The sequence below is a fragment of the Trametes versicolor genome (genome assembly GCF_000271585.1).
Source record: "Trametes versicolor FP-101664 SS1 unplaced genomic scaffold TRAVEscaffold_11, whole genome shotgun sequence".
Classification (NCBI taxonomy): domain Eukaryota; kingdom Fungi; phylum Basidiomycota; class Agaricomycetes; order Polyporales; family Polyporaceae; genus Trametes; species Trametes versicolor.
The window spans coordinates 1,839,485-1,851,524 of record NW_007360331.1 but is presented as its reverse complement, the minus strand read 5'-3'; the positions used below and the strand labels follow the sequence as shown (position 1 = coordinate 1,851,524).

At 57.8% G+C, this 12,040-nt stretch overlaps 5 protein-coding genes across 5 annotated transcripts; 3 read left to right on the top strand and 2 right to left on the bottom strand.

Moving 5' to 3' along the window:
• Positions 1-209: 209 nt before the first annotated feature.
• Positions 210-2,094, top strand: TRAVEDRAFT_52073 (uncharacterized protein; the record flags this gene model as incomplete). The annotated part of the gene is made up of 2 exons (XM_008044626.1): positions 210-485; positions 544-2,094. 2 exons carry the CDS (start codon positions 210-212, stop codon positions 2,092-2,094), a joined length of 1,827 nt encoding a protein of 608 aa, XP_008042817.1.
• Positions 2,095-2,257: 163 nt separating this feature from the next.
• TRAVEDRAFT_23459 (uncharacterized protein) lies at positions 2,258-3,297 on the bottom strand (the record flags this gene model as incomplete). Its single annotated transcript, XM_008044396.1, has 2 exons — positions 2,258-2,274; positions 2,424-3,297. The coding sequence occupies 2 exons, from the start codon at positions 3,295-3,297 to the stop codon at positions 2,258-2,260; spliced, it is 891 nt and encodes a 296-aa protein (XP_008042587.1).
• Positions 3,298-3,552: 255 nt separating this feature from the next.
• Positions 3,553-4,317, bottom strand: TRAVEDRAFT_85969 (HET-domain-containing protein; the record flags this gene model as incomplete). The annotated part of the gene is made up of 1 exon (XM_008044979.1): positions 3,553-4,317. A coding segment is annotated over one exon (765 nt), but the record flags the coding sequence as incomplete, so codon positions are not given.
• Positions 4,318-5,238: 921 nt separating this feature from the next.
• TRAVEDRAFT_23458 (uncharacterized protein) lies at positions 5,239-8,474 on the top strand (the record flags this gene model as incomplete). The annotated part of the gene is made up of 9 exons (XM_008044395.1): positions 5,239-5,291; positions 5,616-5,667; positions 5,729-5,788; positions 5,871-6,088; positions 6,194-6,409; positions 6,819-6,942; positions 7,114-7,137; positions 7,467-7,880; positions 7,917-8,474. 9 exons carry the CDS (start codon positions 5,239-5,241, stop codon positions 8,472-8,474), a joined length of 1,719 nt encoding a protein of 572 aa, XP_008042586.1.
• Positions 8,475-10,162: 1,688 nt separating this feature from the next.
• Positions 10,163-12,034, top strand: TRAVEDRAFT_66770 (lysophospholipase; the record flags this gene model as incomplete). Its single annotated transcript, XM_008044978.1, has 7 exons — positions 10,163-10,537; positions 10,588-10,788; positions 10,859-10,957; positions 11,013-11,063; positions 11,115-11,144; positions 11,760-11,834; positions 11,897-12,034. 7 exons carry the CDS (start codon positions 10,163-10,165, stop codon positions 12,032-12,034), a joined length of 969 nt encoding a protein of 322 aa, XP_008043169.1.
• Between the last annotated feature and the right edge of the window lie 6 nt (positions 12,035-12,040).

Here is a 12,040-nt window from a genome sequence, read left to right as displayed (position 1 = left end):
AGCCTCCGAGTATGTATGATTTACTAATGCTTACGTATTCGCTTTAGAGATGCTGTGGTAACGCGCGGCGGACTGTCTTCACATCTTTCGTCTTGCTACCACCTTCAATTTTTCGGACCTTATACCAGTGAGTGATAAATGCTTGTCCGGAGTGCTAGTACTGAAGGATGCTCCTGCAAGTTTTTGGATTGCGAGCCTCAAAGAGAACAATGTCCGAATCTGCAAGACAGTTCGCGTTGCAGATCACGGATATTCTGGAGGAAATTGTCGAGCACCTTGCACCAGGCAAAGAGTGCACATCCGGAGACCAGCAGCAGGATGTTTCTGCTCTCACCCGGGTCTCTAAAGCGTTCCACATCCCCGCCACTAACGCGCTCTGGGCTCGGCTCCCTTCCTTGCATCCTCTCCTACTACTCCTTCCGGAATACGACAGACTGTATCAAGCCCATTGTAAAGACAAGCCATTTAACAGACTGACAAGCGTGGTATGTCTCCCGATGGCATTATCGCCGGTACAACTTCTGACAGACAATCATCGCATAGCGTCTCTCTGAGCCCATCAGCCCGGAAATATGGGCACGCTTCCGCGATCGCGCGGTCCTCGTTCGTAGGCTTGCGGCAGGTTATGACACCCTCAGTATTTCGCGCCTCGCACGCCAGACCTTGGCGCGTCTCTCTTCTCTCGACGGAGGCGCTGGGCCACTCCTCCCCTCCCTGCAGGCAATCATATCATGGCGGTCTATGGAGACATGCGAAGACCTTGTGCCCCTGGCTTCTCCTTTGCTACGGGTACTCTCTCTTCGTCATGTTGGGACCGAGGACGACGATAGGGCGGACGGCGACTACGCAGAAGACGATGAATCTGGAAGTATAGGTGAAGCGAAAATCGACCTCGATGAAGCGCAACACGATAACGTAGACCAGTGGCCACTTACTATACAGAACATGTTCGCAAACGCTCCGGGGCTCACCAAGCTGGACTTGAACGACAGCAACGGCGAACTCTTCGCCCGGGTTGCCCCTGAAGCGTTCTACCAACTCAGGACATTGCGGTTTTTTGTGAACCAAGCATCGGATATGGCCCCGGACGAGTTGTACCCCACCGCTGAAGCACTTCGAGCACTCTCGACCCTGCCCGTACTCCAACATCTTCGGATGGAGCTCGACGTGGATCGCTATGATCTCGAATTTGTGGGGTTCCCATCACTCGCTGAGCTGGCTATCGTCGACTGTGGACGCGGCGACACTGCATGGTTCCTCACGAGGTGCTCTTCGCCCCACTTGCATACACTCACCATCAACCTGACGAACCTGTACTTCCACCTCTTTCGGTGGGAGCACCTACTACCTCTGTGCTCCGCCATCGCTGGAAGTGCGCCCCAGCTGTGCGACCTGAGCCTATCTTTCCGCCACTTCCACAGCAGTCCTGAATTGTCGCCCGATATGCTCCTCACGGCGGCGCGCCCACTCTTGGCCCTTCGCGACCTCACCGACCTATCCCTCTGGTTCGATCACGGGGAAATCATACTGTCGGATGCGGTCCTGGAGTCGTTCGCGGAGGCCTGGCCCGCACTCGTCAGTCTCAGAATCTGCTTCCGCATGCTGCGGCAAAGCGTCCGACCCGGCGCTCCCCCCATCGAGTGCCCGATAACCGTCACCCTACGCTGCTTCCGTGCCTTCGCCAGACACTGCCCGCACCTGAAGAGCCTGCACATCCCGCACCTGTACGTCACGGTTGATGACTGCGCGGACGATACGGACGGGGATGGCTCCGAACACGCGCCAGACCACCGGCTCCTGGAGCTGGCTGTGTGCCGCGCGTACATCGATATCATGGAGTCAGGTGCACGGTGGTGCGCTTGGGCACTCAACCGCATCTTCCCGCACCTCGACGTCAACGGCTCTCGCGACCTGTATGTGCGTCGATCGCACAGCGGCCAACATCTGTTACGAGAGAATATCCGGGCAGACGAGCCCTTTGTCGAAGCCTGGCTGAGCATGTTGGATGCTCTCGAAGGATACCAAACATTCGTGCCGGACGTACCAGAGTCCAGCTCCCTTGACGATCTGCAGTGCGACTCGTCGGGTGAGTGACAACCACTCCAAGGCTTTTGTAGTGTTTCGTATGGTGTCGTCTTGGAGGTTCGTGTAGTGCGCGTGATGTAGAGATATCCACTAGCTCTTCAAATTGAGAAGTTTGGGCTGGGGCAATCGCACTCAGTGTGTCGCCTTTTTTTGCGAAATTTGTAAGACTGTTCTATAGTTTTGAGGCATCTAATCACCACCAAATCGTCATCAACATAAGAGTATACGACGTGCCATGGTGCGGGCAATAGTATGTATCGTCCGACTCTTTCCCAATTTACCCCTCGCTCTCTCGAAGATCGAGCCGCCCACTCTAACATCAAGCACATGTGCGTTACCTGAATTCGTCCGCGTGAATGTAAGCTGAATATTCCTCTGCGAGTCTCCAAACACGCGGCTTCCGTTGGACCAGGAATTGATGACATCGAGCCCGCGCTCCCGGTCGCAGAGGAACCCAGACCCGCGCCGCACAAGTGTTGGCAACACGAGCGAGGGCCAAGCTTGCACAACGTCGCTGCTAGACTGAGCAGAGCTCGACGATGGCGCATGGGTGGCGTCGCCGGAGAACGTCGCAGTGGCCCACGGCATATTCTTGCACAGTCCGACATAGATCCTAAACGCCTCCGGCAGATGCTCATGCGTGAACGTGAACGTCGCGAGCGCGCCCTCGCCCATCCGCTCCGCCTCCGCGCGCCCCGTCGGCAGCCGCCCATCCGGCCTAAACCCCTCCTTCCCAAGCTCGACCGCAAGCCACCGCGGGAAGTGGAACCGAAACGCCGCGTCCGCACGCGTCTTCTCCGGGGGCGCGCGCGACGGCGGGCGGTGCGCGACGTACAGCCGCCGCCAGCGCGCGGTGATCCCGCTGCTATTGAACGAGAGCGCATGGCGCGCCCAGTCGACCTGCGCGAGGCGGTAGCGGAGGCGCATCCACGCGTGCATGCCGCGCACGGTCACGCCGACGTGGTAGCGCGGCCAGCGCAGCCCGGTCTCGCCGTCGGCGCGCCGGCGTAGGAGTAGGCCGAGAAACGCGCCCGTCGCGGTGTCCTGGCAGGCGAGCACGGCGATCGCGAGCGTGGACTGCGCGGACGCGGCGGAGCTCTCGACGACGAGCAGGCGCGCACGCACGCCGTGGCTCGTGAGCGTGAAGTCGGGCAGCGGGATCCGCCAGGTCTGGCTGCGGCGGGGATGCGGGTGCGCGGGTGCGTGGCGCATGTCCTGCGGGGGATGTTAGACGGGCGCGAACGTGTCGAAGGCGGGGTCACTTGCCTGGGAAGCCTCTAGCGTCCACTTGGTGGTACCTAGTGCCTTGACGGCATTCTCGACCGCGACCTTCACGGGCACAGGGATGATATTCCCGGAGTTTGCAAAAGCAGCCGGGTAGGGCGCGAATATGTGGCTGTCTTGATGATAGTTGCTGTACGACATCTGCTCGCGGAACGGGGCAATGCGGATGGGCAGGACGTTCCCCCACGCGAAAAGGCTCTGGTCGGACGTCCGTCCTAGGATTTCTTCCTGGAGCCGTTGGAACGATCTGCGCCCCTCGCCGTATATGGTCGCCATGTGCACCCCGAAGATGCCCATGAGGCAGTATGCCTCGTCCTCGACGCGTGTCGTTTTCCGCGCAGACGCCCACCACATCCGCCGCGCAACGCTCACGTCGCCTAGCTCGCGGCGGAACGTCAGCACGTCCGCGTCGACCCCGGTGATATCCTCGAGGAGGGTCGCCAGGCCCGCTTTGGTGCCGATCATGGTCCAGTCCTGCGCAAAGAACAGGAGGCTCCGGGGCGCAATGAGCTCCTGTAATGTCCACCCCCGCGTGAACCATTTGCTCCTCCGCATGACGAGATCCCGAGGGCGGACGTCGCGGATGGGCGGGACGTCGTGCAGATACGCGTAGCAAACCTGCGCGTGCGCATACCACTCGTACATGGAGTTGATCGCCTCGGAGAGCTCGGCGCTGCTCGAGCGGTCGATGCAGCAGGTGTCGATCCAGAGCCACTCGTAGCCATGCGACTCCGCGAGTGCGCAGCACTCCCTGATCTTGTCTGAGACGCGGGAGCGTAGCAGATCGACTTGACCTGCAGACGCGAGCTGCGTGCGGAGTGCCTGCAGCTCCTGGAAGGACTGTTCGTGCTCCTGCCAGACGTGCGACAAGATCGCATAGCCGGTTTTGACGTCGTGTGGGCCGTTGAAGTGTTGAAGTTCGGCTGTGCTCGTATGCAGCAACCACATGCTTCTTGGGCATGCGATCAGTGTACATCGTAGCCATGCCCAATACGACAAGACTTACAAACTGAGTTTTGGAATGTGCGTCTTGGTCTGGCAGGCCTATCCGTGATCTTGTAGGTCAAAACAGACAACCGCGGCGGGAAGGGCACTGGAAATGGTGGTCGACGGTTGTTCGTAGATGATGGCTGAAGCAGATTCTGCAGAAAGATGCCATCAGCTACAAGTCCGTAATCATGCCAGACAGCGCGCAACCTGAGACTTGCTGGCAGCTTGGCGGCTCTTGGCCGGCTGGCCGACGACCTAATGGAGGCTCCTTGGGTACTTTTGTGTGCTATTTTATGATGCGTTTGTGAGTTTGCTATCAGCAGGAAGTAACGAGATCGTCTGAAATGTAGTAGCGACTAGGGTGCAGCCATGTGAAATTCTCTGGGAGACATGACCTGAGCTCGAGGACATCCATATAGCAAGCGCTTGTAGTCACTGATGTTTTTGGGAGTATGTTTAATGTTATTGCTGCCATCTGTATAAATGACACACCTCCTTCACCAAGCATGATTGGCAGGTAGTCTCGAGCCCTCTTGTGACCAGGAAGAAGGCCCAAGGAAGATATTCAGGTCGAGACGTCTTCGGAACGGGCGCCCCTAACTACAAGTGGTACCAGGGGCTGACGCCGACGCGGACCCCGCGGCCCGACTCCCCCACTGCGCCGTCCACTGAAACGTTGACCGCGGGCGTACTGTACCACCTGTACCACCACCATCCCGCCTGCTTCATTTCACTAACGACATATTCTGGCTGCGATGAGTATTTCACTGCTGCGTCTCAATTATTGCTGCCATGCGTCTTGGAGTGACTCCGACTGAATAATTTCTAACTGCCGCCCGCGTAACTTGAAGGCTTGATGCATAATGGCTTGGCTTCAACATGATTTCCGTCTTACCACTACATGATACATCCAACCCTCCACGAACCCTATGGTGAGTGACGGATGGCCCTCAGATTGTCAACAAACAAGGGTGCTAACACACATCACACTAGCTGGCAACGACGCGCAAACCAGCTGAGGAAGGAAGAACTTTGCAGGCCAGAATTGAGCACGTCGCATTGCGCGACGCGGACATTCTCGAGGAGGTCGTCGAGCACTCTACACCAGGGAAGGAATGCACACCCGAAGATCAACGGCAGCCTGTCTCCGCTCTGGCTCGGGTCTCCAAAGCTTTCCACATCCCCGCCACCAAGGCGCTCTAGGCTCGACTGCCTTCTCTGCACCATCTGCTGATGCTCCTCTCCGAATTCGATAGGTTGTATCGAGCTTACAGCGCGGAGGACCCTTTCGGGCACTTGACGGATGTAGTATGTATCCCTTATCATCATTATTGGTGTAATGACTTGACCCGGTTTACACATCACACAGCGTCTCACAGAAAGCGTCAGTCCGGAAACATGGGCGCGTTTCCGCAATCGTGCTGCCGCCGTACGTCATCTGTCGCAAGGATACCCTTCAGATTTCTTACTGCTCCACGGCGAGAGCTGGTCATATCTCGCGCGCCGCTTAGGCTACCACGGCCCCCTTTTCCCCTCTTTGCGGACGGTCTTGGAGTGGAAGCCTACAAGGTCGTGCGAAGACCTCCGACTCTTGGTATCCCCGCTACTGGACGGCGCACCCACTCTTCGCGCTCCGCAACCTCACGGACCTGTCTCTCTGGCTCGGTTACGGCGAAATCATCCTGTCCGACGCCGTCTTGGAGGCGTTGCGGAAGCATGGCCCGCGCTTGTCAGTCTTGATCTGCTTCCACAAGCGTCGGCCCCATACCTCACGTGGCCCCCTGCGCCTCCACCCCGCCAGTGTCACATTGCGCTCCTTCCACGCCCTGTCCAGAAAATGCCCACAGTTGGAAGTGCTGCATATCCCGCATCTCTATGTCCCGCCAGAGGACTGTTACGACACCAGCAACGTGGACGGCGCCGAGCACGCGCCAGCCCACCAGCTCTGGAAGCTGGTGGTCTGCCGCGCCTTCATCGTAGACGCGCACGCATGTGCGCTGGTGCTCCACCGCATCTTCCCCCATCTCGACGTCGACCACTGTCGCGCAGCGTACGTGCAATCGCACGACGCCTGTCAGGAAGACCACTTTTTCCGGGCCGCTTGGCTGAACACGCTGGACGCTCTGGAGGCCCGAGGGGTGCCAGCCTCCCGCGTCGCACACAGCGCCCAGCTGTTGTGACTCATCGCAGTGCGATTCCTCGAGTCCTTAATCGTTGCCTAAACGCCGTGGCGCTATCTCGTTTGGTAGCCCGGGATATTTGTGCTGTACGGTGTGAAGGCGTCAAGCGTTGATGTTTGGCAATGATAATCGTTCTCGCTCTTAGCGCTTTCTCGCACAGATTACTCCTCGGGTGGACATAGCAACATTGTTTTTCAGGTAGGCGATGACGTTCCGTGGTCGTTATATGCGCCCATTGGTTTGATCTTCGTACGTTGTTCGTACGTGCACACCTTCCAGCATGGCCAAGGATGCGCCGCCAGCGCAGTCCAACCACTGCGACATGACCATCGACATCTGGCAGCGCCGGCTGCTTTACCCGACTGCACCGCGCTCGCGGGTGGCGGAGCTTCTCGGGTCCCGAGTATGTAATATTTCCCTGCGATTCCGTTCGAAGCCCGGCTGCGCGGTTGACTTGCTAAGTAATCCTCTACGCCTCTCTCGTCGCTCATCCATATCCCTCACGAAGGTCATGCGTGCGTGCCATTTTGCTTTGATGGGATATTCAGCGACGTTGGCTGACTCTTTACGCTAGAAACGTGCCAGCCTCGGACAGGATGTCAGTAACGCGCGCCGCACTGCAAATCACCGATATCCTCGAAGAGATTGTCAGGTAACTCGCACCGGAGATGGAGTGGACGGACGAAGGGCAGCGACGGGCCCTCGCTGCCATGTCGCTGGTGTCCCAGACGTGTTACGTCCTGGCCAACAGGGTTCTGTGGACCCGACTACCGTCCCTGTGCCCTCTCCTATGGCTCCTTCCGGAGTTCGCCAGGTTCCATCACACTCAAGGGCAACGGTGTTCGACGGAGCAGCTACCTTCCGTACGTTTCACGTCCGCCTACTTGTCTGCGCCATATTCTTACACCACTCCGTGTCTGTGTCCAGCGTCTCTGGGAGCCTGTCACCCCGCAAGACTGTGCACGCTTTCGCACCCGCGCTGCCGTCGCCCGCACTCTACTTGAAGGCGACCCGTGCTGGAATAAAGGCCCTCTGGACGAGGAAAGCTGGTCTTACCTGACACGGCTCAGCGACGGGACCCTTCTTCTGCCGTCCCTTCGGGTGCTGAGCTGTTGCCCCGCGAAGACGGGAAAAGAGCTCCGGCTCCTGGCATCCCCATGTCTGCAAAAGTTGGTTCTTCATCATATTCCGTCTCTGGAGGACCGGTCAGAAGATGGTGTCCTGCTGGCCGTACAAGACATGCTCATCAATACGCCGACGCTCACCGAGTTCGAACTGCACAACTCCCACGGCGACTTCTTCACTCGTATCAACTTCACGGTGCTCCGACAGCTCAAAGCCGTACGGCACGTTAACCCGGAAAGTACCGCGATGTAGGTGTTCCACCCGGAGTGGTTCCCGGAAGCCGACGAGCTTCTGGTATTGGCCGCGCTACCCGCACTCGAACGCCTCTGTATCGAGCTCTCCCTGGACCGTGAGCCGGAGCTCGCGGGGTTCCATTGGCTGAAAACACTCCACATCGTGGACGGCGGCCATTGCACCCTATATTTCCTTGCAAACTGCACCTCGCCCCATCTGCGCGAGCTCACCATAGACCTTACAGGACTATCATCCCCGGTTTACGTGGAGAGCGTCATGGGTTCGGAGCTCCCCCCGTTTTGCACCACTATATCGCAGCGCTTTCCTCAGCTGCGTCGCCTCAAAGTCGAGCGGGAGAGCACGTTCATCGCGGACAACCTGGAGACGTTTTCCGCTGCAACACGGCCGCTGTTCACGCTCCGCCACCTCACTGCGCTGTACCTCTCATTCAGCAGAGGCGCTCTCGTGCTCTCGAATACCATCTTCGAGGCATTCGCGGAGGCGTGGCCCGCGCTCACCAGTCTTACTATCTGCGTCCGGAGTCTCGCACATAGCGCTGTGGTGGTATTTATTTAGTGACTGTCACACTCCGCGCCCTCCGCGCGTTCTCCAGACACTGCCCTCATTTGCGGGAGCTGCAATTCCCGCATCTTCATGTCGCGTCCGAGGACTGCGAATACGAAGACATCGGAGGCTCCGAAAGCTCGCCAGGCCACGGGCTTCGCGCATTGGCTTTCTGCCGCGCTGATGTAGCAGACGAACGTGCGTGCGCTCGAGCGCTCCATCGCATCTTCCCTCGTCTCGACATTGATGCCTCTCGCGACCTGCATTCCAAATCAAGCCACAACGAGTATAGAGGATGGGAGCAAGAACGCGGTTTGGGACGACGTGGTTGGATATACTGAGTGCGGTGGAACAGGCCCGTCGCCGAACACGCGCCGACAAGTTGACTTCTCCTTGACATGCTTGCCCCTCGCACAAAGATGACAACGTCATTCGAGGGAGTGGTGTCTCGCCGATACAAGCCGGGAAATTTGTCGAAGCTCGCGCTCGTCTGATGATGCTAGCAATATTTTGTTCAGCTGTAGTGCGGCGTCGACAGCTTTACTCCCGCTCCGGGTGGCGCACCGGCGCTTCTTTCTCGGAGCGTACCAGCGCTGTCCATAGAAGGCAAGCCCGGCTGTCCCGACGCTGTCCAACTAGGTTTAGATGCTTCCCGTTAACTTGACCACATACCACCACCATGGCGGCCTCTTCATATCTTCCCGCTGCCGTCTTTCAGACAGTTTCCACCGCAGGACCTTCCGCATTGACCAAATCTTCGTTATACCAGAGCTGTTGGGGTGCCTGGGAACGCCGGTGGCTGCAGTTTCCGGTCAGTAGTCTCGCCCGCGGATATCCAGAATACGTGGTGCTTACCAGTAGTTGTGGATCGTAGGATGTTCCATACATCGCCTCGTGTCACGGTGTTTTGAAAAAGACTGGCCGTTCAAGTCCGGACCGACCACGTCGGGCCGTTCCAAAATGCGTACGGCCTTGCAAACATGACTATATGCGGTATCAGCAAGGGTTTTATGCTAGAGAGAAAGTTGACAATCAACCAACTGGACGTTATTCAGGCCGACCGTTCACCGCGAACACCGATTTTGGGCCACACCAACTTCTACTACTCGTTCACCGGCGAACTTGATCGGCTTTGAGATACCTGGTGAGCGATATCACATGGTACGGCAGCCACCATCGGGCCACGGCGTACGACGCCATCGTTCTCCAGCTAGTACTACAAGGAGCTACTAGGGGCAAACATATGCTTCGGAACGATGGGTGGAAACCCTACCGTTCAAACAGCGTTGCGCATACGCGTCGGCTCGGAAGGAATCCAGGGATACGCACCCTATCCATAGGAGCGCCCCATTGTATTTCTGGCCAGGCCGCATCAGGATTTCCGTTCTAGACATCGGCATAGGAGAAGAGAAGGTGGATGTATGCGCGAAATAGGAGACAGCATTGACGAAGTGCCGAGCCGCGGTGCCTGGCGCGTTACCCCGGTGGCGGCCTTACCAAATATGGAAATGCCGACGGTCCCAACTCCAAGCCCCAGGTGATCGCGACCCGGACCGCGTGATGGTCAGGGCGTGCGCCGTGCGGCGCGGGGCCGATGACGGAAGAACGCTCACGCGTATATGATTGAGACGTCTCAGTGCCCATGCACCTGCATCCCCGTACTGCTACTTCGACGTACTGCAACACCTCCATCGCCCAACATGTCGACATCATCCTCACCTACTCCTCGGACGTTTACCGAGGCTTGGCTTCCTGGGCACGACGGTACCAAGTTCTACACCCGCACCTATCCGGCACCTTCTCCGCGCGCAGTACTCCTCTTCGTACACGGCTTCGCGGAACATCTCGGGCGGTACGAGTGGGCGCACGGAGAATACGCCTCCCAAGGCATCACGGTCTTCACATACGATCAGCGAGGCTTCGGCCGGACCGCTTTGGATCACCCGAACAAGAGCAAACATAGCGCGTACGGCAAAACAAGCTGGCCCGACCAGCTGAGCGATATCGAGTTCTGGGTCAAGCACCTGAAGTCGGAGTACTCCGAGCTGCCTTTGTTTTTGAAGGGACATTCAATGGTGAGTGCATTGCCGGACGTAGTGCGAGCCATCATTAATATTCTATACAGGGAGGAGGACTCGCACTTGCATTCGCGACCCGGACAACCCCGTCCCCAGCGCCGGAAACATTAGCATCACTCTCCGGAATCATATCCTCGAGCCCTCTGCTCCTGCAAAGCCAGCCCGTCCCGAAGTTGATGCGCTATGTCGGCGGGAAAGCAAGCCTGCTCTTCCCCAACCTCCTATTTGATGCGCCCGTACCGATCCAGGTCAGTTGTTATGCTCCCCTTCAGAGTATCCCTACAAGGTTGCTAACGTTCCCCTTCGGTACGTTCCCAGGATTTGTCTCACAATACTGCCGCGAACGAAGCGAATTCGACAGACCCTTGGATTGTGCAGAAAGGATCACTACGAGGGCTTCGCGATATGCTCAGCGGGGTACGTTTTGGCGCGTCTATATTATCAATGCGTGAAATCTGAGGCACAGAACCAGGGCGAGCAGCTGCTCTGGAATGACCATAAGCATTGGCCGCAGAGCCTCCCGGTATGTGTCTATGTCTCTGTACCTTGAACAACCCAACTCATATCCTATCAGCTCCTCATTGTACACGGAACTGCCGACCGAGTGAGTACCTCCCTATGCAGAGCGTACGGTGCGGGTCCTTCGACAGCCTGTCGGCAACGCCGAGAGCGCTTTGGCGAGAGGCTGTCTACACGTTTGCACGGCCCCGTTCAGGCGGGACCTGGTGCCAGGAGAGTGATAGTCTAGCTTGGTTGTCAAGGCAGCAACGAGATCCCTGCACATCGTCGCGAGGGATTGACGTTATAAGCCGCGATGTCCGCCCGCATCGAACATCACGACTCGAGCGCCTTGCAGTCGATGGAACGATGTGCAATCTTCGAGACCGCGCCCCGGCGAAAAGCGCGGACTCCTTCCGTCGAATTCCAAGTGTGGCGTACGACGGGTGTCTTCCCAGGCTGCATTGGAAGAAGGTCATTACCGTCTGCTTGCCGCATCGGTCATACAGGCATTCTTCGTACACGGCTCGAGTTTAATCGCGTCCTTCGAATTTGTTTTGTACCTGCGTGCCCTACATGTGAAGGGTGGATGTGAAGGGTCTCCGCTCCCCGAGCTGGAAGTTCCCCCGTCATAGTCTGCATCCCTCCGCTACTCACCACCTCCTATTTGCTGCTTGCCGCCCCACAATTCTCATGTATTGACTTGTTCTCCCCCTTATAGGTCACATCATTTAAAGCGTCGGAGGAGTTTTATCACAAAGTGGACGCAGCGGACAAGGAGTTCAAGCCGTTTGAGGTGTGTGCCTGATTCTCGCCTCGTTGCCGCATCCTGGCTGAACGTTGTGCCCGCCAATCAAGGATGGCTTCCATGAACTCGTCCATGAACCCGACGGCGTCAAAGAGAGATTCGTCGACGAGTGTGTGTCGTGGCTATTGAAGCACATCGAAGAGCAGGACGATACTCCCCCACCAGTTACCAACTCTTCGAAGCTGTGATTATGG